We start from the raw sequence: 27,681 nt of genomic DNA, 5'->3' as shown, positions 1-27,681 counted from the left end.
AATTATATTTCACCAGTAAACAATCATATGATCAAGCTAAAGATGCAAAAAGCATAGTCTATTGTATGCAACACATTTATTTAATGAAAAATCAAATTGTTCCATAGAAACATAAAACTTTTTAAAGGAATTATTCAATATAGATTCAAAAAACCTGCATTGACAAATACTCATCCATGTTTTAAAAAACTCATAGCATGAAACATATAACAAACTTAATGCTAGGGTTAAATGCAAAAGTCGGCATACAAAGGGGTGACAAGTTATAATCAGAAAACATTAAAATTGACCATGATATGGTTTAACTGTTAAATCAACATTCTCATAAAACTTAGACGCAGAATACTCATCATGACAGGGGTAAATTTTAATCGCAGAGAGCTGTATGTAAAAAAATATGTACATCACACTATCACAGCATATTTTTATGGAGTTGGATGCAAAACAGGTGTCTACAAGCACTTTTGAAGGGCCATCACTAGTTGAGCACAGCTAGTGTCAGGTAAAATGTGATGTCAAATAGCAGATGCTAATTGTAATAGGTGTCAGCAGGTGTCAAGAGTACATGAGTTCGTATGAATGGGTAATCAATAAATAGAAGCTCAGGATGGCCACGTGAAATTGCAGACTAAACAGACAGGGGATAGTGTCATCAGGAAAAGGTACCACACAAAAGATGACAGATGTCAACAAGTTGACACCCTGACAGTATATCACAGCTTGAGGAATGATTGTCAGAGATTTTTGCTGGAGCCAAATCAGTAATCAGCTGGAGGACTGAGCAGAGTCTTAACGACAGTGGCGTATCGGATTTGATTTCCTGTCTGGCCAGACTCTTTCAACACGGCATCAACTGTAGAACAAAGAGCCATAAAGCTAAAGCCCGCTACACTGTGTAGTATTATCAGTGAATACCGCAGACGACCGAAACTTTTTCACTGTAACATTACTGCGGTTGATGTGCAAATCTCTGAAAAGTGGTGCAATTGAATTTGTTATTCATCGCCTTCCATTTTCAGTTATTATTCTTTGTTCACATAGAAATATTTATTTGAAACTAATAATATATGAGATAATAAACTTGCTAAAATGTGAAATCTCAAACATAAGGAGATATAATAGCATCAAACTTTAATGGTTGTCGTATGAGCTGGAAACACTAGATAAAAAGACATAGTAAAAAGGTTTTATAAAACAGCAGAAATCAGTTGAAGATATACATGATTACAGTTGGCATTGCAGCTGGATTCTACTTCACAGCCAGTCTGCAAAAAATGTAAATCGTTTTTTCAGCGATTCCGTATTGTTACTACGTCCGTTCCTCAAGCTTTTCCCAGATAATTTAATAAAACACCCTCATCTTAAGAGATTACATAAATCATAGATTAACATAAATCACCATGAACAGGTAAGAGAGATGTAGTAACAAGGAGTCTAAGAATTCGAGGTCAATAATAATAATGATTAATTTCACTATCAAATGATGTGTTGGAGTTTATAGAGAAATTCATAATCAAATATTTTTGGGGCCTCTACTTGCGATCTACTGACTCGACTTCAAATTTAACTAGATGAAACCTTTAGCTACAAGCCATGTAACTAGCTTATATTTTCTCTGGTTGTTTTTGCTAATAGATTAGATTAATTATTACAATTCATGCTCACTTCTCACTCGTTAAAATTTGAAGAAATAACATTGATCAATGCTTAATTTTGAATGCCAAAATCAAAGCTTCAAATTATTGGCTTGACCTAATTACCTTGACATAATTACCTTGACCTAATTACCTTGACCTAATGCTTCTGTTAAACAAGTGTTCATTTTGTGATTTTCAATATGTTTATTGAAAAATGTTAAATATTTGCTTAACACGCAAGTATCTGGATGCGTGTGTCTGAAACCATCGGAATCACTGAAAAGAATGTACAAGATGGTATGTAAAGACAAAGGATGTCATTCACCTAAAGATAATTGGGTTTTTGGACATACCCAGAAGGACTTACATGAGCAAAGTGGTGACCACTACCAACCTGTGTATATAACATAGTGAGAGCATATATCCTAAGACCGAAGATGAGGGGAATATCCAGATACGATACATACAGTGTTTGAGTTTACTGCAGAAGAGGAATGTTTTCCTATTATATGAGTTGAAACTATGCAAGTGGCCATGACTTGGATGGATGCTTTTAATGAAGATTTTTTGCCGAGATGAAACTTTCTTGGCTTGCAAAAATTTTATAATGAAAGAATAATATTAAAGACTAGAAATTCCCCTGTCATACAGCCCACGAACAAAGTGATAATGGAAAAAGAAAGGGTACTGCTGATTGAGAAATGCAATATTAACAGTCAAATGGCAGTGTAGTAGGAGAATTGCAATGGCAGCTGCAATGGTAGCTGTAATGTACTGGGTGTTATTATGTACAACAAACAGCAATAATGAAAGGAAAAGATTATATGTTTATATCTCTCCCCTGCAATAAGAGAAATGCAATATTAGAAGTAAAATGGCAAGCTGCTGTGTAATATACGCAGTTTGAAAGTTGGTTGTGTTGAATGCAGAATGGTTTTGACAGCGATCTGTAACCAAAGTGAAGAAATGAGTCATGATCACAGAAACCATGGTTGAGTCGGGTGTGTGAGATTTAGAGTTATCTACACAAGCAGAAGGAGAAAATTCTCAGTTATTTTGCAAAAAACTTTTGATTCTAGCTTAATTACAGCAGATTTTATGGTCAATAAACTGAATGCATGTTTACCATTAGGGCAAAAATATAGTTTTGAGAAAACTAGTATTAAAGTTTGAGAAACGAAAACCAATGCACAATTTTGTTTACATTTCAAAACGTCATAGCAACCAATATCAAGAAGCTGTGATATTTATCTAGATTTCTGTATTTATATCCAAAAAATTATGCTGAATTTAAAAATCTAAACAAATTTTAGTTGGTTGTCATAAAAATAGCTGTATATCTATTAGAAAATGTATTACGTAATTTTGCAGATATTAGAAACAACTTGGCAGTACCGCGATATTGGGCACAGCCGTTGGATCATCAGCAAAATCTTTGGAAAAATAATAACAGTAACATATTGCACACCATCGGTCACTATATACTTCAATCTTGTAAATTCGAATGATTATTCTTTTAATTAAATGTTATAATAATCTTATAAAATCGAATAATTATTCTTATAATTAAATATTGTAATAATATTATACTAATCGTTAGGAAAATATCATCGTCATTCCCTTTGCTTTCACTGCTTTTGACATCAGTTGGAATACCAAAGTACTCATTATAAGTATCCAAAATGTCAGAGTTGACTTTAAAATCGGCAAAAAATATTTTATCTTAAAATCTTTATCGGACGCCATTTTTCAGTACTTCTTTCAGTACTTCTATTACAGAAACTTTCGGCTATTGGACGATGCCAAAGACTGGTGAAATGTACACATTTTCATCGTGAAATGCGCACGGCCTCATGGTTCTACTATCTGTCGCACGGCTTTATGGGAGCTTTGTTGGCGGGTGCCAATTTATATTAAAAAAGGCTTTTCAGGTTTTAACGGTGATTTTAGGTCAAATGAATGTTGCTAGTTATGTATCATCCGATCAGGATGGGTAAGTTTTACGATAATATTGTCAAGAATTTTCAAAGACTTATTATCAAAGACAACATATTTAAATAAGTTTATATGTGTTTTCTATCGTTATTATACTTAAACGACTCCATACAAAATTGGTTAAATTTGTTGATGAGATTTCGGTACAAGGGTTAGCGTTTGGCAGTTCGCGGATACTTTTCGGGAGTTGTGTGCGCATATGCATTTATCATGAAGCTCCCAAACACTTGCTTCGCCCTTGTTTGGTCGTGGGATAATACAAAACATCGTTTTAAAAATTATCACGCAAAATAATTGCTTGATCATGAACGGAAAATGACTTGCAGAACATATTAAATACATCGGAGCCCCGTTGCCACCTGTGCCAAAAATTTGTCAGATGGATGCGTTCATGAAGTGCAATCAGACCTGTATTGGCAGGTACTTTGGCATAACTCGACTCAATTCAAAAGGACGAAACATTAAGAGCTAATTGAAAAATTCTATACTCCACACTACTAAGCGAAAACAGATGAGTCCACACCATAAACCCTAACCAGGTACAAGAAGAGCTTCACTAACCCTTTGCCATACAAATTCACGTTTAGAGTTGAATTCATGGGGAAGTTGGTTTAAAAGAAATTGACGTTATGTTTTGTGCTCATCATTTGGTCAACACAAAAACCATTTGTTTTGTACCTTATCAACTAATCAAAAGTGATAAGTAGAAATTTTTTATTGATATCAATAATGACAAGATAACATTGACTATGCATGGCTTTTCAGACATGCAGATGGTTTCACTATATATTTGAACATGGTATTTTGAAAGATGCGGCTTGCTAGTTTTTATCTAGTAACTAGTTTCACGGGGGGGGGATTGTTGTTGCAATCGAAAACTTACTGAAACAAGGCCTTGATGAATCAAGTTTACTCAACAACCTAATTACCGTAGACAGACAGAATTGTAGTCGGGTGCTCATATGGTGGCACAGCATTTAGAGGAAATTGGTGGGAACAATTTTAAATCACCTTATTTGATACATTTGAGGCACTTATAGCAACATACATGTAGCTAGATTTGAGGCACCTATAACAATATACATGTAGCTAGATTTGAGGCATCTATAGCGATATACATGTGTAGCTAGATTTGAGACACCTATAGCAATATACATTTAGCTAGATTCAACATTATATTCCAACACTCAGAGTATATACAAAATAAAATATATGCCAATAGAGCTGTGTAGCACTCGATTTTGATAGCAATAGTCAATATGAATACGAGTAAAAGACATCAATTTGGCCAAGACGGGCAACATTTTTTTCTTTCGAGAGTTTTAACCTTGATAAAGTTTTGTCAATTTTAATCTTGAAACAACTTAGCAGTCAGACCACCTTAAACATCATAAACACTCGCAAATGATAGAATAATACCTATAGTTTTTTAATAAGATCAAGTAAAATTTTTGTTTCTATGAAGACAACCACTAATCAATCATTAGTTCAATTTGGACTTGTCTTCTTACGGTATTAAGGAATGATAACTCTCAAATTGCTGTCCAGATTTATACTAAGATTCTTAGAAGTGGTGCTGTAAACTTAGATTGGGTCACACAAAAAGCATTGTACATTCAGCGAATTGACAAATACTTTATGGTGCAGTGGCAATTAGCTTCAAAGCACTAACGTATTTGAATAAAACATGAGAGATGAAACAAAGAATATGTTGAACAGAAAATATATCATTAAGACACCAAAGACAACTATAAAAAGGAATAAAGCTAGCAGCTTGCTGCGTATAAACAAAATTCTTTGAAATAATTCAGTTGAAATGTCTGGTTATCTGTTAGTTGTAAGATATTACATCTATGACAAGGCTGACACTGACGAGAAAGCAATAAAATGCTCCTACAGGCAGCTATCAATGCATTCAACGTCCATTTATTTTAGCAATATAATTTATGTGGCCATATTACCTAAGTAAAAGAACCCCTGCCTATTAAATGCTGTTGATATTATTTTAGACATTTGAGAACAGCCAAGTTAGAGTCGCCTTCTCTTCAGCATCCATAAAGGGTAATAAACCATTACTAATAGCTAAACAGAATTATCTCCATCTTATGCTGATAGAGGTAGAAAATGAGACTAGCTAGGAATGTTATACAGTAATACTTCAACTTATGAGTGCTCCAACGTACGAGAAACTTGAGATACGAGCCAGCTTTTAAGCAAGTTGTAGCACTAACATACGAGCAATGTTCGAGATACGAGCACGTGAGTCAGTTGCAAAGTACGCCGGATGTGTTTTATGAGAACAGCATCACTCTGTATTTTTCAACTACTCAGGTTATACTTTTGTACTGTGTTTTCTGAGCGCAATTTTCAGTGCAGAATTATGTGAATTAAAAGTACGGTGCGTAGACCGAAAGTTTGCCAGTAAAATGAAAGATAATGGAAAGAAAAAGCAAATGATAACAATTGATATTAAACGGAAAATTATTGTAAAATATGCGAAATGTGTATGCGTGATTGATCTAGCTCAGCAATATGACAGAAATACATCTACAATTATCAAACTGAAGGGTTATATTCAGGGCATTTAGTTTGCAAAAGGACTAACCATAGTTTCTAAACGACGCAGCGATCTTCAAGACCGCTGATGGAGAGACTGCTCAGGCATTGGATAAAAGATAAACAATTGGCCGGTGACAGCGTAACTGAAACGATGTTTCAATAACGGCGAAGAAAAGGCCGGTGGTTAAAAGGCGAAAAAGCCTATGCGAAAAGGCCGGTGCTATCTATAAAAATAGACTTTCGGACAAGTTGGCTAGTGGTCGTGCATTAACCCTTTATGACAACACCAGTGTTCGTCCTAATCGCAACACGTTGAAAGGGCGACAAAGGCAAACGTCCTTAGATATGTTTATCTTAAAACGGCCGGCTAGTCGTGAAAGCGAAACAAAGGAAAAATTAGCCAACCAGCGAGAAACTTCCAACAATGAACGCCGAAGAAATTATAATTACGAAAAATGAATGTTTGCTTTTAGGTTTGCTTTTAAGTTTGTTTTTTAAGACTTTGATAAAATCCAAATTTATCAAATTCAACTGTTGTAATGAAGAATAACACTTATATCTCCCTCCCTGGCAAATGCTAGCGTTAGCTGCTACTGTATGTATTTAATTTTACATTTTAATTAATCACATTTCCTTGCATTGTTTTTTATTTGTTGCTTTTTGAAAGCGTGTGGTAAGTTAGGACAATAACCAACATGCTTTTTCTGTTACAATATTTTGTTTTGAGTGTTTTAATTGCATTTTTTAGAGTATAGAAACCAATTAATATATATTTAATTGTTCTATATATAAATAAATTGCACCAACATGCGAGTAAATTGACATACGAGCTCAGTCTTGGAACGCATTAAGCTCGTAAGTCGAAGTATGACTGTAGATCCAAGCTTTCTGAACAAATGGGAAGAAGCTCCAGGTTTCAAACAGCGAACTAGAATCACTGAAGAAGGCAAGGAGAGAACGAGTATAGAATCTATGTAATCTCTATAAGCATGACTAATAATGAAGGTACTAGGGCTAAGGAAGCTATGAACTTAAAAGTAAGTTTAGATTACCATTGCGGGTTTGACAATTTACTGATTTTGACAGAGGTACTAATACCCTAATATATTGATGGCTGTTGAAATTTTGTGACTGTTAGAGTTATCGGCGTTTTACATAGAGGAAAAACAGCATCAGTGACTAGCACCATGTTATCCTTTGCTTGGTTTGAAGCTTACAGCTTCATCTTATTCAGCTTTCCTGCATTGATCATAGCCTGGTGCTGCATAAAGTGCATTTCTATATTACAACAACCGTAATTCTAACAATGAAATGGTGTGAGGAGGACCTGCATCTCACACTGAGCCATGACATCCACTCAACTCCATGACACGGATACTGTTAACCAATCAAATGGGACCACTGATATCTACTGCATGTGGGCTAAAATCTTCAATAGACAGCGATGAACAATGCGAGTTTACTATAAACGGAATAAAATACATTTGCTACTATTTGAGCAGTGCTGTGATTGGCCGTCACAAACATATCTACAGCTCCGACCAGTCAATGACAAACTCTCCTGGACAGTTTTCTAATGATTTTACTCATAGGTTCCACAATATTTTGTTTAAGAAGTTGTCAAAGTTGTCTACCTTGATAAAAAATGCAGGAATGCAACTTCATGGTGGCAAAGTAGCGACCGACCTGTTCTTATCATTGATACAGTCCGTGTGTAACATACAATGTCAGTATATGGCTCAGGCTACCGACTAACACAGGAAGTACATGCAGGTGGGCAATTTCACCATGACTGACTGCGATTTAAAAGCATTTGAGAAGTCAAGTCTTACTTAGTTTAGGATTTATCTTCTCTCCAGAATTACACATGATGGCCCTGAAGTCCTTTGTTGATATCAGGCCATTCTTCTTCCTGTCCTGGGCGGCAAAGGCTGCCATCACCTCATTCTCACAATCCTCAGCCTTGGAGTGGGCATAGAGTATATTAAGGAAAACAGAGAAAGGGATGCCTCCTTCTGCAAGTAAAAACCACCACTAATAGTGAACCTCAAGCTAGACACCATGTTTTAATGACACGATTTGCAAATTTAAGCAAATCCGCTAGTTAACCGCATCATGTAAACAACATAAATCTGCAAGCTAAACCAGTTTTGCGATTCGCAAAACTTTATCGAACCCATCATGCTTACGAATAATGGAAACAGCACTTGCAAAATATGCGCATTAAAATACCGTGCCAGCTATTCAGCTTTAAACACTTTCAATACTTCCGTCATTCTTTTTCGATGGAGTTTGCCGTGCTTGTGTCGCTAACACGTGCGTCGCTAATTATTAAATTATAGCGTACAATTCCTTACCTTTTTTCAACAAGTAAATTTTTCACATGCGAATGTCTATAGAAACACTAATAGAGCGCACAACTCCAAACTCCCATGATGCGATCTATGCGCGTCATGGAAACTTAGTGATTAGCACTGGTACCTTGGCAGTCAAGTGTATACCAATAAAACGCAGAGAATAATTATGTGCACAATTATTCTAAAATCCAGAAAAGTGACCAATAGCGCTGGTGGTAGTGTGCCGGGCTGCCGAGCCAAATGTCGTGAGTTAGAATCCCATATGATGTGACATTTTTCCCAACCTGCAACCGCAGCTTTGGACAGACAGACCGACACAGCTCTTATTATAATAAAGACTACTGTAACTGGACTGACAGACACCGACCAAGGTGTGATGGCAGGTATGAAATAACAGGTTAGTAGTTTTAAACTACTAACCTGTTAAACTTAGCCTACCAACAATGCTTGTAAACTAGGCTACCCAGTTTACAAGCACTGTTGATAGGGGCTTGTCGACTGGATAATTTTCATAGACTGCTCCATACTGCCCGGCTCTCAAGTATTTTAACTAGCTGTTTAATAATCTCTTAATTTATTTTATATTGGGACGAAAATGGCACATAAATGCAATCTAAGAAACTGCATATATCAAAAATATAAGAAGTGAATATTAGGAAATAAGCTGCTTAACATGACAGCAAAACTGGAACTGAAATTCAACCCAATTAAAAGCCCTCGAAAGCACACGGAAAGATGCTTAAAAAACCCTTAATAGGGTAAGGCTAAGTAAACCAAAAGCAATGTCATTTTCAAAAGAGGTTTTTAGATGGGTTCAATAAAATATTGTCATTGGTTATCTAGTTCTAGAAATTAGGCCACTTCAACAACTTAGTTCTTCTAATTAGCAACTGAAACATTTGTCTTTGGGAACATATGAGCAGTACGAGAAACAATGACCTGTTCAGTCTTCAAATAAAACTCATAAGGTGGTCTGTCCGAACTCAGGGTGATCTGCCTGAACTCCATGTGGTCTGCAGCAATATTAGACCAAGCATTATGAAGCATTTTCTTACCAAAATAGATGATACCAAACTGTATAGGTACAGCTATCCTATGTTACTATAGAACATACGCAAGCTCTATACATAAATGAAAAATGCATAAATAGGTCAAGATCCCCTACAAATGTTTAGAACTTGATTCTCTCAACCATTGCCTATTTTTACAATTGATGGAAGCATGACAAAGACCTCATTGCTTACTGTTGTTCACTGTGACTCTTATAGCAATGTTTTTCCACTGCATTCGTAAGAACTCATGAAGTTCATATTTCAAGTGGTGCAAATTATTAAAAGATTTTATTAAAGATTATTAAAAGATCAGCAAGATTTATATCATTTTGAGATCATTTTGTTCTGCTCCCTATCTTGGAAGAATATTAAATTACATAAAAAAATGTGTAGGAGACCATAAAACTTTGAAAACTTCTTATTAAACTGAAACGCTTAATACCTTAGCTACATCTGAGTCAACGACGTAGATATGTTGAGTGTTTTGTCTGTAATATTTAAGAGATAATCACCCCACAAATAAAGACACATTATTCACACATTGGTGTGAAATATGATTTATTGAAGTGGCATCCTGAACACCAAGTTAGGGTTTGATTTGTGGAAAGGTCAATTTTGCTGGCAGCAAGCATCCAATCTTAAGCTGCTCCTTTGCAAGCAAATGAAGTATGACTACCCATTTAGGACACAATTGTTGATTTGTGATTATTCACGTGACTCTCACGCCCTGTTGAATGTTCTCAGTTGCATTGATATGGTCTTTCCCCAGACAGAGTATTACAACAAGAAAAGCACCTGGTCTACAGAAGAATCAACTGAGCACGCTTCTATGTACTAATAGAGATATCTTTCTAGCTTTGTTAGACATTACAGATGCTAGCCTAACCTAAACTAAGCACAGAACTAAGCGTTCATCAGCTAATAGCAATGATCAAATGTTTACAAGATACCTTAAAGAATAGAGAAAGCATAATATTATTATGCTTTATTATTCATCTTGAGGTGTTGACTGATGTTCTAAAAAAAGAATCAAGGAGATTGACCAACCAGAAGCTGAGATATAGCCAGCCAAACACAGGTCTACCAAAAAACAAAAGTGTTTTGGTAATCATCAATATATGACGTATGAAATCGACTTGTGTGTCATTGGTCAATTAAGCCAACTAATGCGCTCTCCTATAACAATCGCTCTCCTATAACAATCACGGCGTTTTAATTGGTTTAATCCCTGGAAGTATAGAACAATCAAATTGGGCCTAACAATCATCGCTGCTAGAATTCCGAACCAGTCCCTCTGACGTGTAGACTAGTTTTAGCATAAAATAATTACACGCATCTATTATTTCGCAACATTTTGCTATCTTGCTAGTTCAGCTCAGTTTTGTTGTTCTCCTACTTAGCTTCCCTATTCAGACTCATCTTTAGCGTTGTTCAGATTTTTTAACTATAGCTAATAAATAGAATCAATTAAATCAATCATCAATCTCGGTTATCATTTGGAATTTTCTACAAATTATATTAGTTACATCATTTATTCTATACGCAGTTATATTATTATTTTGTATAATATGCATTATGAATATTATATAAATCATAAAACATAATCATAGATAAGATAATAGATCAATAGAAAAATCAAAGCAAAAGTTATCGTTTTCTTTTCTTATAGCAAGAGCAGCACGGTCAAGTTAATCTTTTTAAGATTATGGCTGTAGTGAACTTCCAGTCTGTTAATAGTGACGATAATCATGAAAATCAACTGAATGCTGCAGTAGATACACAGTAGAAAAATGATGAAGGAACAAAAAGTCCCATTCCTATTTCTTATTCTAAACAAACTGCAATCGCGGATATCGCATATAGACTATACACGCGCCGTTAGTTGAACAGATGATCTTCGGAGCATATCCGGGGAGATCGAGTTAAAATTTGAAGCACAATAGTCAAAATCTGCTCTTCTGCTTTAAAAAATCATGGCGAGGGGTTGTGGGCAAATGCCTTTACCACACAATGTTTGGATGATTTTCCTGAGAAACCAGAGCTAGTATGTAAATTATTTACTATCGCGAGAAGCTTTTCACATCTCGTAGCCGAAACAATCATTATAAGTAACGGCGGTAAGGGTGCGCAACTCCGGCACATGACCATTAAGTCGATTTTATACGTCACAGTTTTCGGGATTTTCGAAGGGTTTTCCTCTGATTCTTTATTAGGTAGACCTGTGTTTGGCTGTCTATATCTCAGCTTCTAGGAGGTCAATCTCCTTGATTCTTTTTTTAGAACATTAGTCAACACCTCAAGATAACTAATAAAGCATAATAATATTATGCTTTCTCTATTCTTTAAGAAGAATTCAAAGAGGCCAAAAATCTCAATCTATTTATGATTTTAGTGTTACATGCTACGAATTTTTGTCGTATTTTTCAACTTCGTAGCATGTAAATGGTTTCAAACGTTGCATATTTAATTCTTCGAGCGATTCAAACCTCCAATTCAAAGGGGGTATTTTTGAAAACATCGTATCAGCAACGAAGTGCTGCGTATGATGTAAACCTCAATATTTGTATTATTGCATAAATCTTTGCGATTGTTTTGGATTGGAGGTTGGGTTTTCATAGTCTTCATTGGTGACGCCCTTATAACATTCCTACGCAGCTCTGTTTTTAACGTACATGTTTTAAAAATATTACCCCAAAAATGAAAAATATTAACTCCGACTTTGAAAGAAAAATACCTCACGCATTTTGGCATTGACATTCGACCATTTTAGACACATTTTAATCGTGTCAGTCGAGATATAAAATATGCGCCCGCTGTAGCTAGAAGCGCAACCGACTAATATAGAAAATGCGGAGTTGTGTGACAATTTCTTCGTAGCATGTAAACTCGTCAGCAACGAACAATTGGGAGTTGTGCGACCACCCCTACATATCATGTAAATCCGTCCTCTTCATTCCTACAACACATTCCGATACATTCCTACGATCAAAACCACAACTTCAAAGCTCAAAAAATTCGTAGAATGTAACATTAGTGTAGCGAATAGCAAGTACTACATGACTCTAAACCTGAAGTATTTCTTAAATTTTGGAGGTTGTACAAAGCACCCCTTTTCACAAATTATATGTAGGAAATAAAACCACTAATGAAAAAACAAAACATACTAAACAGTTTATAGGTTAAGGTAGGTCTAAGGTAGGTCCTAAACACACTCTACTAGAGAGGCAGACATGAGAAAATGTTGAAAAGTATCTGTCTAAGAATTAGGAACATGATGCGCATTCGTTTAATCTTACATGCTTTCATTAACTAGGAGTTATCTCCACATACCTTTTTCAGCGAATTGTGATTTACATGGTAATAACTCTATCGAAGGCTCCCAATCAAATATCGTTGTTATAACGCTAGCATTAGATTTTTATAGGCTTAAAAACTAAAATAGTTATAAATATATATATAAATATATAAATATGGCCTTTGCTGATACATCACCATGTTTGCACTTATCCCCTTCCAACAGACCCTAACAGAGGTGGTTATCTTGTACCATCGTGTACCTCAATCATGACAAAAACTACTGTACATCTCATGAGTTGTGTGGGATAAGCTTTAGGAACCCAAACTACTCACAAGCACCCAACCATGTACTGCTACACAAAGAGAAACTGAAAGTAACCCAAGCTTACTAGATAGTTTATATTAGACAAAGATATCTCTGTCATCAACAAGGTTTCTGAGCCTTAACATAGCTGAGCTGATACTTATTTCTATAAGCTTCAGCAGCTATTCCAATAACTTATTTTTAGATTTAATATAAGTTTGATGTATCTTTTATATAACGCAGTTGTTGAAGCGCTTTGCTAGTTAGTGAGCGATAGTAGATTTGTGGATGGTTGTAGCGAATCCCCTGGTTCGTAGTTATATTGTCACATACGGGTGATGAGGCATAGTGTATATTCTATTAAAAGTTTATTATATATGCTTGTCAACACCGTGAAACTACAATAAAATAATAACTCGATTGTCAATAAAGGTTATTGAAAGTATGCTAATTATACAGGTAGTCATCTGCAAAGCCATTTAGAAACATAAAATAAAACACATAAAATGAAAGATATAATATTTACCTTAATAACACATCCAGGAGATTGCTAAATAGTATGTGATTCTCCTTCTGTTTAACTCTTGATTATATGTGTATGCGATAGATATTGGTGTAATGATGAAACTTAATACAGATAGAAGAAAGTATCAGCATCAAAAAATGAGGCTTAAAAACTACATGTTGTTGGCTCAAAGGCTGATAAAACAATGACACCTAATCAAACGTATGGCACTGTGGCAAGTCAGACAGACCACACAAGATCATTAGACCACCCAAGATCAACAGATCAACTGGCATTCGCTCTGGGCAGGAACAGTGAATCACACAGGGTGACTAGATATTGCAGTGCACTATCAAATTAGGAAATTTAACAGACAGCAGAACTTTACACTCCCACCTTAAATTTTCATAATTTTCAACATGATTGGCGCTAGCACATATCATTTGATTTGACTGGTAAACGTTTAATCAATTTCACAACTGGTCTGATTAGAAATTTTCCAGAGTTTTTTGCCTGTACACGGTTGCCTAACAGTACTTTAGCTGAGCGTATTTGTCCATCTTGAGATGTGTAACAATCAGAAACTCGGCCTTTTAACCAGACATTTCTTGTTGTTTGGTCATCTTTGATTAATACGATGTCACCTACTGCTATATTATTTGTTGTCTTGTGAACCCACTTTTGACGAGAATGCAGTTGGGATAAGTATTCTGTCTTCCATCTTTTCCAGAATACATTAGCAATGTGTTGGACCGCACGCCAGCGCTTGCGACTGTACATATCGGACTCATCAAAGCTTCCAGGGGGCGGTAGGGTAACATCAGATTTCATAGTCAGAAGCATGTTAGGACTTAGAGGCATGTCTTCTTCAGTAACCACAGATAGTGGTCTGGAGTTTATGATGGCCATGACTTCGTACATCAAGGTGCGAAGGTGGCTTGTGTCATGCCTATCACTATGAGACTTCAAAAGAGACTTAAGGACATTTCTAGCAGTTCGGATCATACGTTCCCAAACGCCACCCATGTGACTGGCGCTGGGAGGATTGAGTTTAAACTCAATCACGCCTTTTTCTGTTAAATCTTGAACAGCTCCAACAAAGTTGGTGCCCTGGTCACACCAGATTGTTCTAATAGGCCCGCGAATGGCTATAACGTTTCGAATTCCGTTCACAAAGGCTGTTGTGCTCATATCGTCCAAAACTTCAAGGTGCACTGCTCTGCTTGCGAGGCATGTTACCATGAGTCCATATCGTTTTAGCTCTGTCCTTCTATCTTTGACCATGAATGGTCCAAAACAATCGATCCCACAATAGCTGAAGGGAGGCGATGGGCTAGATCTTTCATGAGGAAGTGAGGCCATTTGGGGTGTTGGAGGTTTAGCTCGGTGGGATCGACAAGTAACACACTGGTGTATCAAAGAGGCTATTATACTTCTGGCACCTATTATCCAGTACCCAGAAGATCTCATCTTGGCCAATGTGAAGCATCTTCCTTGATGGGCCACTTGCTCATGAAGATGCTGAAGAAGAAGGCGAGTAAAATGCCCACTTTTGGGCAGCAGAATTGGATGTTTCTCAGGAAAACTGAGAGCTGTGCTGCGATTGAGGCGACCTCCTATTCTCATTACTCCATTTTTATCCAGGAAAGGGTTCAGGTTGAAAACTGTACTCTTTGGATTTAGTGGCTGCTCTTTTGTCAGAGATTGCACTTCTGGAAAATGCTCAGCTTGTATGCATTTAACTATGTACAGGAGTGGTGCGTTAATTGGCAGTTGAGTGCCCTTTAACTTGGCTACTCTATTGAGAAAGAATTTAGTGACTTTGATAGCTTTATTCCAACTAGAGAATTGCTGTAGTCGCTGATAGAGAGTTTGGCTGGGACTAGAAATCGTTTGGACACAAAGGGATTTGACTTCAGGGTCATCAGGTTTTACTTCAGGTGTCAGCTGATCAGGAAATTGCATAGGTTCCTTCCAGAGAAAATCTGGACCTGTAAGCCAGTTAGATTTTAACAGCTGAGTGATAGTCAGGCCTCTTGAAGTGTGATCGGCAGGGTTTTGATCTGTAGGGACATAGCACCAATTTTCAGGACTTGAATTGTCTCTCACCTGCTGAACTCTATTAGTCACATAGAGATGAAACTTTTTAGTTGTGTTTTTAATGTACCCAAGAACAATTTGAGAATCTGTCCAAAAGGTTTCTGTGGTATCAATCTCTAGCTCAGATTTAATAAATCTGGACACTTTAGCTGCGGTAACCGCTGCTTGCAGTTCCATGCGTGGAATGGTTATGGGCTTGATTGGTGCTACTCTGCTCTTGCTCATTACAAGTGAACAATTTACTTGTCCTTGTGTGTTTACTAGTCTGAGATAACTAACCTCACCGTAACCACGAGTACTTGCGTCACAGAAGTGATGTAGCTCAGCCTTAAAGATGTCGCCAAAGTCTGTCGGTTGATAACATCTTTGGATGCTTATGTTTGTTAAGTCTGGAATAGAAGCTTTCCATTCCTTCCATAGTGACAATAAATCACCTGTCAGGGGATCATCCCAAGAAGCTGAACTTCTACACATATCCTGTAGAATGTTTTTGCCAATTAAAATATATGGCGAGAGGAATCCAAGAGGGTCAAAGATTGAGGCCACCGTAGATAGTACACCCCGTCGGGTGTCTGGTTTTGTAGCAGTGTCATGGTGAAAGGTGAAATTATCCTTTTCAGTGTCCCATAGAATACCAAGTGATCGCTCTTTGGGAAGCAGATCAGAAGATAGGTCAAGACTAGCAATGGCACGGGCGCACTCACTTCTTGGAAGTTGTGACATCACTTCTCGGCTGTTGGACGCTATTTTGTGAAGTCTTAACTGGCCGGCAGCACATAGTTCACGTGTCTCATGAATGAGAGAAACTGCTTCAGCCTCATTGAAGACACTTGTGAGACCGTCATCAACATAAAAGTTGCGGTGAACAAATTGATGAGATGCAGAATGGCCAGACAATAATGAATTATATTGATCGGCGAGAAATCGAAGTCCATATGTTGCGCAAGCGGGCGAAGATCTAGCTCCGAAAAGATGCACTGTCATTTTGAAAGTAGCTAGATTTCCATCACAATCATACCAAATAAACTGTAAATAGTCTTGGTGCTCTGGTTTCACCTTGAATTGGTGAAACATCCTTTCTATATCACCCATGAAGGCTACAGGGTTCAAACGAAATCTAAGAAGAATGCCTTGAAGATCATTCATGTGATCGGGTCCTTGTAGTAGAAAGTCATTTAAACTGACTCCTCCCACTTTAGCAGCGCAATCAAACACAACGCGAATACGGTCAGGCTTGCGAGGATGAAAGACACCGAAATGAGGAATATACCAAGAGTTGGTAGTGTCGTCGGTTGCCAGAACTGCTTCCCCTTTTGTGATGATGTCAGACATAAATTCATGGTATTGCAGTTTATATATGGCATCTTTTTTGAACTTTTTTTCAAGAAGATGAAATCTGTGCATTGCAGTGGTTTTTGTGTCAATGCTGAGCGGTTTAGCCTTGAATGGTAATGGCATTGTTATGTAACCCTGCTTATCTTTATGAATTTGCTCTTTCATAATTTTTAGGAATTTGAGATCATCAATTGACATTGTCTTTATCTCATCAGCGTGATTTGTTTGAAAGTCAGAACTAAGAACTTTTAGTATTTGCTGTTCAAATTTATCTGTGTTGGGGAAGTCAGGAGTTTCTGTTTTGATTTTAAAAGAGATACATTTTCTAGTCGTTGGCTGTTGTACTGCCAAGTTTACTATTGTCCCAGATTGAATGGTATGAGCGCAACTGTTGTAGCTGTGTGCAGAGTTTGTGGCGTTTCCCATCAAGATCCAACCCAAGTCAGTGAGACGAGCAAAGGGCTCATGGTCTTCTCTACTGATTTCTTGTCTAGATATAAACACATGTGGAAGATTGTTTCCAATCAACAATCCGAGCTCGAGGCTGGCTGCTTTTTGAGCAGAGATGAACTGAGAGGCAAGATGTTGTAAGTGTGGCCAGTTTTGCACTGATGTGGCATTGGGTATCTCTTCTGAGTTGAAAGGTATTCTGCTTGTGCTTATGCACGGTGGAAGTCTACTTGCTCTGCTCTGATGGTAGCCACGAACCAGCAGTCCTGAGGCCGCTTGGCGCATTGAATCAGTGCCCTCAGTATCAGTAAGTGTACTAATTTTCATAGCTGCATCACAGGTCTGTACATTGAGCTTGTCAAGGGTATTTTGAGTGATGAAGGTTCGATTTGAACCGGAGTCTAGCAAGGCAAACACCAGAACTTCTTTTTCAGGATTATCTTTGGTTGAAATATACACTGGTATTGTCCATGACATGATATTAGCTGGTACGGTGTCGGAACAGTTTAGGGCTGTTGCTGATTTCTCACTGTCTGTTTGTATTACTTCTATAGGAGTCTTACTTTTGCTGTCTTTATCTTTTACGTAGTATTCATGAAATACTGTGAGGTGCTGTTGGTTGCAATTTTTCTTTATGCATTTCTCTGGAGACCGACAATCAGTCATTCTGTGTCCAGGCTTAGAACATGCAAAACATAAGTTATGGCTCATGAAAAACCTTTCGATTTCGGAGTGTATTTGCTTACCAAGCTTGAAACAAGTACCCGTCGTATGATTGTTCATGTTGCAGTTCAAGCATGGGTATTTGTTTTGTTTCAGACCATTGGCATTGTAACTATTGTGAGACTTACCATCAGCTGTGGTTGCTGTCGAAAAAGACATGATTTTGTTGCTTTTGTCGCTTTTACCTTTTACTGACTTATCTGTTTTTCCAAAGTCTTGATACGCTTTAGTCAATGTGTTGTTTAATGTGTCAGATTCATGAACTAGAAAGTCGATGAATTCTTGGAGTGGTGGAAACTTGCTCAATTTCTTCTCCAGTTTTGTGGCCTTTGCTGTCCATCTGTGAGCAATATGTAATGGAAGTTTTTGTATCAGCCGCTTGTTTACAGATTTAGAACCAAGGTTCAAATCACTATCACATTCTGAACAAACTTCAAGAAAGTCAATGAAGTCTTCTAACTGTTCGCCGTCATTTGCTTCAATTTTTGGCCAGCTGAGTAACTTTTCCTCCATGGCTTCCGCCACTATTTCTGGTTTGCCATATTTGGTGTCCAGTTTCTTCCAGGCAAGCATCCATGCGCTTTCTGTTTTTCTATAGCTGAGGCCCTCTATTTTTTGCCAGGCCTTGCCTGTAACATATTGCTGCAGTTTGAGCCATTTTTTGCCTGGTGTGCATGAACTGAAATCAAAGGTTTCGAAAAAGGAGGCCTTCCACTGCTGATACTTAAGTGTCTCACCCTTAAATATGGGTGGTTCATCAGGACGCTGGCGAACCGTGTTGATTGCTTCAGCAAGAGCAACAGGATCAAAGACTGTAGTAGGGGTACTAGAGATCGTCATAGGAGAACTATCTGGGGAAGCTCTTGGAAGGCGCAGTGGTGTGATCACCTCATTGGCAGGCCGTTGTGATGTTTGTCGGAATAACTCATTTGAGTCTTTTAGCTGTGTTTGTCCTGAATTTAACTTAGTGGTGACAGGAGGGCGCAACAATGACTCATTGTTATCTTCCAATTCTTCTGCTATTGCTTGTGCGTAAATCTGCTCACGTTGGCGCTCAGCTTCTAACCCTGCTTTTAATTTAGCTTGTGCTATCAGACTTTTATTCCTTTGAACTTGTGTCTGAAGTTGGAGGCTTTCCTCCTCAAGTTGTTGAGATTCTATCTCGGCTTGAAGCTGGGCTTGTTTAGTTGCAGCAGCAGCTTTTGCCTCGGCCTGCATGATTTTGAGTGACTGAGAAAGTCTGCTCGAGCCTGATTTGCTAGACCTGGATTGTCTAGAGGAAAGAAAGGATGAATTTTTGGATTTTATGCTTTCTATGTCTGGCTCAGCATGCTTGGTTTTTGTTACCAACTTATTCATACAAATTTCTAACTGGTCGATAACTTTCCTGTTATCAGCAAGCACGCGATCTATTTCTACAATGTCTTCCTTGTCAGGTTGTAAGTCGCTTTCATGAGCTTCTTTGTATGCACTATGCAGTTTTGTGATATTAACTGCACCTAATGTGATTTCTCCATGCATGCTGTTAAGCTGTTCATAGGAAAGTTTAATAGAGTTATCTCGCAAGTCATTTAATGTAGCTTTGTGACTAACACTGAGATTTTCAATAGTTGCTTGTAACTCAGACTTAATTGACTGTATTTTTAGTCTTGGTGAAAACCTCCTACTAGCAGATTCTTCACTGTGAACAGAAGCGAGTTCTTCGCTATCAGACATGATTTAGTTTAGGAGAAAAAGCTTGGAACTCAACTCGTATTGATTTAACTCAATGAATTCGAAGACACAACTCCAAGAAGGTGGCAACGTGGTCTGCACTATGGTCAAACCTGTCAGAATTTTCAGCTGAAAATTGTTCTATTTTTTAACTTGTTTATAGCTATCTTACTAAAAAATGCCAAAATTTTTAAGACAATGCACTAGGTTTAATTACAGTAGTTTTTACTGACAGCAATCAATAAAGGATTAGTTTTGAAATTCATACCACAAATTTTCTCTGCAAGAAATCAATTGAGACTATCACCCTTGGTTGATTCACTGCCCAATGACCAGAATTTGCACTAGTAGAATTGCTTAATTGCTAACGCACACTATTTAGTGAACAATTCAACTAGCTGCGTAAAAGGATTTATAAATCATTAAAAAAAACAAAACACAAAACAAAGTCAATTGCTGTTGTTTAAAGAAAAAAGAAAAGGTAATGCGACTTATCAAGTTGGAAGTCAAGATGTCTCTGGCTGCGTGGTTCTAGCTGCTCGACTCTGGCTCCTTGGCATCACTTTTCCTTTGTAAATCAACGGAGTTTCACCTGGGCTGCTGGAGGCGAAATTAATGTTCATTGATATATATATATATGTATATATATATGTATATCCTATATACGTCTGGCAGTCCGATTTCACTTCCGTTAGTGTGTGTAAGTTTCACTGTAGCGAATCCCCTGGTTCGTAGTTATATTGTCACATACGGGTGATGAGGCATAGTGTATATTCTATTAAAAGTTTATTATATATGCTTGTCAACACCGTGAAACTACAATAAAATAATAACTCGATTGTCAATAAAGGTTATTGAAAGTATGCTAATTATACAGGTAGTCATCTGCAAAGCCATTTAGAAACATAAAATAAAACACATAAAATGAAAGATATAATATTTACCTTAATAACACATCCAGGAGATTGCTAAATAGTATGTGATTCTCCTTCTGTTTAACTCTTGATTATATGTGTATGCGATAGATATTGGTGTAATGATGAAACTTAATACAGATAGAAGAAAGTATCAGCATCAAAAAATGAGGCTTAAAAACTACATGTTGTTGGCTCAAAGGCTGATAAAACAATGACACCTAATCAAACGTATGGCACTGTGGCAAGTCAGACAGACCACACAAGATCATTAGACCACCCAAGATCAACAGATCAACTGGCATTCGCTCTGGGCAGGAACAGTGAATCACACAGGGTGACTAGATATTGCAGTGCACTATCAAATTAGGAAATTTAACAGACAGCAGAACTTTACAATGGTAGAATGAATTAATCAGAGTACAGGCAGAAATTGACATAATGCAGTTAATCCCTAAGACACTTTCTTCCTATGTCCAAATTGCTGTATGACGGAGCAAACATTCCAATAAAAATATGTTGCAATTAATTTAATTTGTTTCAGTCCGAAAAATTAACAAGAAATCTCCAGGAGATTAGGCGAAGTATCAAATGACTGCATTATATGAAACTACTAAAACAGGTTAAATACAGAGAATTATAAGTGGGAAGTTAACTAAATAAACAAAGTAGAAATCTATAAAGATGAGCTTTTATTGTCGCTAGTCCTTTATTATAAAGGTGGATAAACAGAGCTGCCATGTTTATCATACAGGATAGTTATATAAAGGAGATGAAAGAGATACGGAGCTAAGAAAATATTCTAGCATACATCTATGTATAACTAGATATTATGTATGGAAAAGTCTTTTAGCATACATCTATGTATAACTAGATATTATGTATAGAAAAGTCTTTTAGCATACATCTATGTATAACTAGATATTATGTATGGAAAAGTCTTCTAGCATACATCTATGTATAACTAGATATTATGAATGGAAAAGTCTTCTAGCATACATCTATGTATAACTAGAAATTATGTATGAAAAAGTCTTGTAGCATACATCTATGTATAACTAGATATTATGTGTGGAAAAATCTTCTAGCATGCATCTATGTATAACTAGATATTATGTATGGAAAAGTCTTCTAGCATACATCTATGTATAACTAGATATTATGTATGGAAAAGTCTTCTAGCATACATCTATGTATAACTAGATATTATGTATGGAAAAGTCTTGTAGCATACATCTATGTATAACTAGATATTATGTGTGGAAAAATCTTCTAGCATGCATCTATGTATAACTAGATATTATGTATGGAAAAGTCTTCTAGCATACATCTATGTATAACTAGATATTATGTATGGAAAAGTCTTCTAGCATACATCTATGTATAACTAGATATTATGTATGGAAAAGTCTTCTAGCATACATCTATGTATAACTAGATATTATGTATGAGAAAGTATGCTAGCATTCATCTATGTTTAACTAGGTATTAATTAGGTATGGGAAAGTCTTCTAGCATACATCTATGTATAGAATAGTGTTGGGCCGGTAAGGAGTTATCCGCTTTTACCGACACTGAGGGATTATCGGTATCCGGAAAACCAAGCATTTTCGGTGACAGCTAGTTATCCGCGGCCGGTTTGATATGATCGGTATTTATCCGTGAAAGCCTATCGATAATTCGATAAGGATAGAGTTTTGTATTTGACAAGCTACAGCATTACCAGCGACGTGTGCGCGGGAGAATCTCCCGCACAATGAGCTGCTTATGAAAGAGCTCATTTTCGTCTGGCGCATAATCGCTATGTAACGGAATGAGAAACATGAAAAAGAAAAATCGCCCGTCAATTGATGTTATGGTTAATAGCAAAACGCATCTTTGACGAACACGCTAACCAAAAGGATTCTCTCAGCGCACCTTGGCAATGACAGCTTTTTTCTCAGACATTCTGAAAACACAACAGATGCGAATTATATTATAACTGTTTCTTCAACTCTTTCTTCTCTATATTACGTCTTACATTGATAAAATGTAAAACGTCATATACTTTTTATATTTTATTAAATATAAAACGTACATTATGATTTATATTTGATAAAACCTCCGTTTGATATTTGATGCGTTTGATATATTTATACGTTTTATATTTGCTTTATACCCCCACCTGCGTTATATAAAAATGGGCAGTAGGTAAGCTTAAGTTAAAAACACACTGAAAACCATATACCGAACTACAATACCGACAATACCGAACTTCCTTAGTTGGCAAAGGATACCGAAGATGGTAAATACCGAGGATACCGACACCGGGAAAACCGATAACAAAGTGCAAGGATATCCTACCCGGCACTAAATTATATACCGGCCCAACACTAGTATAGAACTAGATATTATGTAGGGAAAGTATTCAAGCATACATCTATGTATAACTAGATATTATCTATGGGAAAGTCTTCTATGTATACATACATTTAGGTAAACACTATGTAAAAACAGTTTGCTAAGATACATCTATGTATACATAAAAATTTTGTCTGAAAAAGTATTCCAGCATACATCTATATATAACTACAGATTATGTATAAAAAAGCTTTTTAGGACACATCTATGTAGGCCTATGACTAGAAAGGAGTTACTTACCTGATTTGTACTTGTTCCAGTACCTTATTGACTCTTCTTGGGTCGGGCTGAATCCAAGTGATCTCATTGTAAACCTCAACGACTTTTCATTTATTATGTGATGTGTGCTGTTATTGAGCTCAAAGCATTCTTTGAACTCTAAAAGAATCCAAACCGGAACTGTGAAAGGCAAGGAATGGCCGGATAAAATGAGAGATTGGATGTAGCATTTATATGGACTTCTTAGAGAGGGTGCCGCAGGCACAACTACCAATAAAACTAATACGGAAGGATTTATTATCTCATTTTTGTTACAAAAAAGACTTAACTTTCCATCAATATCCTGCAGAGTCACAGGGCAACGTATTATGTAAAATATGTAAAACCTAGTGGAATGTCTGGCATTGCACGGGTATTAAAAATCAGCTTATAAACAGTGACAGGTAAAGTAGTTGCCTGCCACTTGCCATCAGCCTGGCACATTGCCAATGGCTAATCGGAGTAAGCTAAACTCACTAATAAGAGCTGTGAGAGCAAGCATAAAATGACGTTACGCTGTACGCAAAGCGGTATGCGTACTTTCACCCACATAGCGACATATATCACCCATATATCAACATATATTGGTTAGGTTATCGCTTGGTGAACGGGAGAGTCCGAAATCAAGTCTTCGGCGATACGGATTCTCCAGTCCAATATTTTCCCACGACCAAACAAGAGTGAAACGATTGATTGGGAGAATTATGATAAATGCACATGTGCACACAACTCCCAAAAAATTATCCGTTAACGGCCGTCACCAAACCCTCGCAACAAAATCCTATCAACAAATTTAACTATTTTTCAGTAAAGTCGTTTAAGTATAATAATGATACAAAACGCATATAAACCTATTTAAATATGTTACCAAGCCTTTGAAAGGTTGACGCAAATTCCTAAAACTAACCCATCTGATCGGATTATACATAAATAGACAGATTTATTAGGACGAAAATCGTCACAAAACGCTTGAAAAGCTTCGTTTAATAAAAGTTAAGACCGGAAATTGAAACGCCGAGCGACAGAGAATAGAACGATAAAGTCTTGCCACAAATCGCCACAAAACGCTTGAACACTTTGGTTTATTAATAGTTTCGACTGACCTACGAAACGCCAATAAAGCCGTGCGACAGATAGTAGAACTGTTTACTGTGTACTGTTTGTCTACTGTTTGAGGCGTAGACCGATTTACAGGTACGAAAATGTGGTACACAGTTTATCAGCCTACGTTTTTGTCCAATTACCGAAGGTTTTTCAAATTATCTAGAACATCAGCCAGATTTCTTTACATCTTATCTACAAGGTAGGGCGTTACTACAACGCCCTTTTATGACAAGAATATTTCTTTATTTCACTCCAGTTTGCATAAAACTTCCAGACGCGTAAATTCCAACGCTTGCTCTCTGTTACATATTGCTGTCAAAACCATTCTACATTCATCACAACACAACCAACTTTCAAACTGTATATTACACATCAGTTTAACGTTTAACGTTTAATATTGCATTTCAGAGATATAATAAACATATTTATTTATTGTTGGCATTGTTGTTGTTAGTTAAATTACGTACAGTAGGTTAGGTCTACAGCTTGAATTAATATTTAATTTATTATTGTAAAACATAAGTTTGAGATAGTTAAATAATTATTTTATTAATACATGTATTTATTTCTGTTACATATCGTTGTCAAAACTGTTCTGCATTCAACACAACCAACTTTCAAACTGTATATTACAATATATTTTACTTGTAATATTGCATTTCAGAGCTATAATAAACATATTTCATTATTGCTGTTGTTAGTTAAATTACGTACAGTAGTTTAGGTCTACAGCTTGAATTAATATTTATTTTAACCAACAACCAACTTTCAAATTGTGTATTACACGGCAGCTTGCCATTTAACTTTTAATATTGCATGTCAATATAATTAGAGATTTAATAAACCTATTTCATTATTGCTGTTGTTAGTTAAATTACGTACAGTAGGTTAGGTCTACGGCTTGAATTAATGTTAATTTTATTCTTGTAAAACATAAGTTTGAGATAGTTAAATATTTATTTTATTAATATTTATTTCTGTTACATATCGCTGTCAAAACCGTTCTACATTCAACACAACCAACTTTCAAACTGTGTATTACAATATATTTTACTTTTAACATTGCATTTCAGATATATAATAAACATATTTGATTATTGCTGTTGTTAGTTTAATTACTTACAGTAATTTAGGTCTACAGCTTGAATTAATATTTATTTTAAACAACAAACAACTTTCAAATTGTACATTACACGGCAGCTTGCCATTTACTTTTAATATTGCATTTCAATATAATAAGAGATTTAATAAACATATCATTATTGCTGTTGTTATTTAAATTACGTACAGTAGGTTAGGTCTACAGCTTGAATTAATATTTATTTTATTACTGTAAAACATAAGTTTGAGGTATACCTCGTTAATTATTTATTTTATTAATATTTATTTCTGTTACATTTCTGTTGCCCCTTTTTAGAGTCGTGCTCCCTCAAATTTATTTTATATCATCTCAAACAAGTCTCATTTACATTATACTCTGTCAATTCCTGCTGAGAACTACTTTTTCGAGACAACCAACAGTACCCTTTTTTTTCCATTACTACTTTGGTAGTGGGCTGTATGACAGTGGAATTTCTAGTATAAATAATTTCATTGTCAAGACACTTCTTTTCTTTTTCTGCATTACACGTTTTTATTTTCAACAAGTATTTTTAGTAGCTGTAGCTGGACAAACGGAATTACACAAACTTTGAAAATTATATATATAGATGGGAAAAACCACTTACACCCGCACAGAGCAACTAGTAAACTAGATCACTTTCATGAACCAAAATTAGAGCAAATCCAAATTTACAGTTTCACATTTACAATAGTAAAAATATAAACCAAATTACAGAAATATATGAGCAGACCACATACATTGACAAAAGTAAGAGTGACATAGTAGGAAATAGCTGCCATAATGGTCCCAACTGTTTAACCAGCGAATTACACAGGTTCAACATACGCACCAGCCCGTCCGATTTAATTTAATGGACATCCATAGAAATGGAACGCAATGCCGTAGTAAATAAAGAGTTAAACCTGCCATGTTACCTGAACACATTCCAAACAGCATTCCAAAGATGTGACTTATGAACTTCAATACAAATCCTTTTATTTAACATTAAAGACAATATAATAGAAAATATAATAGTAGCCTATATTTTCATCAATCTAACATGTTAATTGGGCAATTTTCAAAATAACCAAGCCTTAGTTTACCATTCATAAACTGCTGCCATAAATTGGTAAACAAGCTAGATGATGACATGAGCAGACCTCCATGTGAGATTACAAATGAAGAAATAACAAATAAAAAACTAACAGTCAAAATAGCAGAAGATATAACAAAGACTTGTCGCAGAGCATTCAACATGATTTACAGGAAAACAACTATGGCAAACCGCAATAAACATGATGACCTTTTAAGCCCCTGAACAAACATCAACTCACTGCTCGCCTACCTTGAATATCATCCGCTTTGAAGTGTTCAGCCTAAAAAGAAAATAGAGAGTATAATCAGCAGATGAAGGTTAAGTGTATATGTAGATCATTCCAACACAGGCAACTTGGATGACAGCAATTAGGCTACACTATTTGACAATAAATTTAAACTGGAATCAATTACAACAGAGCGGCTAGCTCAGTTTTGCTTCTCAAATTCAAACAGAATTTTTTACTATAGTATTCTGTATAGAAGCCCTATTTAGACATGTGAATAAACTTGATTAGACTAATTTTATGTGAGTAGGGGTCAATTGTAGGCACTGATCTTGATTGAGCCATCAGTTTCGAGCTACAGAGTTTGACTAGTAAAATAAATTATGTACAGACATTTGTTGTCATGTTTCTTAAAGGTTGACTTGCAACAAGATTTTCGTTACAGTTATTTAACTAGTATCATAAGGTTCACCATGTCTTACTCTGTTGTGTTGTAGGTGTAAAATATATGGAAATGTGATTACAAGCTCTTAAAAGCTAAAAAATGAACAGCC

At 36.2% G+C, this 27,681-nt stretch overlaps 2 protein-coding genes across 2 annotated transcripts; both read right to left on the bottom strand.

Moving 5' to 3' along the window:
• LOC137399834 (calmodulin-like protein 4) lies at positions 1-27,176 on the bottom strand. Its single transcript, XM_068086070.1, has 4 exons — positions 27,151-27,176; positions 23,582-23,719; positions 8,024-8,206; positions 1-853 (listed from the first exon to the last, which is right to left on the bottom strand). The coding sequence occupies exons 2-4, from the start codon at positions 23,646-23,648 to the stop codon at positions 759-761; spliced, it is 345 nt and encodes a 114-aa protein (XP_067942171.1). The 5' UTR covers positions 23,649-23,719; positions 27,151-27,176; the 3' UTR covers positions 1-758.
• Positions 14,136-17,918, bottom strand: LOC137399653 (uncharacterized). The gene has a single exon (XM_068085838.1). It carries the CDS (start codon positions 17,916-17,918, stop codon positions 14,136-14,138), a length of 3,783 nt encoding a protein of 1,260 aa, XP_067941939.1.
• Positions 27,177-27,681: the final 505 nt, after the last annotated feature.

The sequence above is a fragment of the Watersipora subatra genome, chromosome 7 (genome assembly GCF_963576615.1).
Source record: "Watersipora subatra chromosome 7, tzWatSuba1.1, whole genome shotgun sequence".
Lineage (NCBI taxonomy): Eukaryota > Metazoa > Bryozoa > Gymnolaemata > Cheilostomatida > Watersiporidae > Watersipora > Watersipora subatra.
Note: the sequence above shows the minus strand (reverse complement) of the source record. Positions and strands in the feature narration are given on the sequence as shown.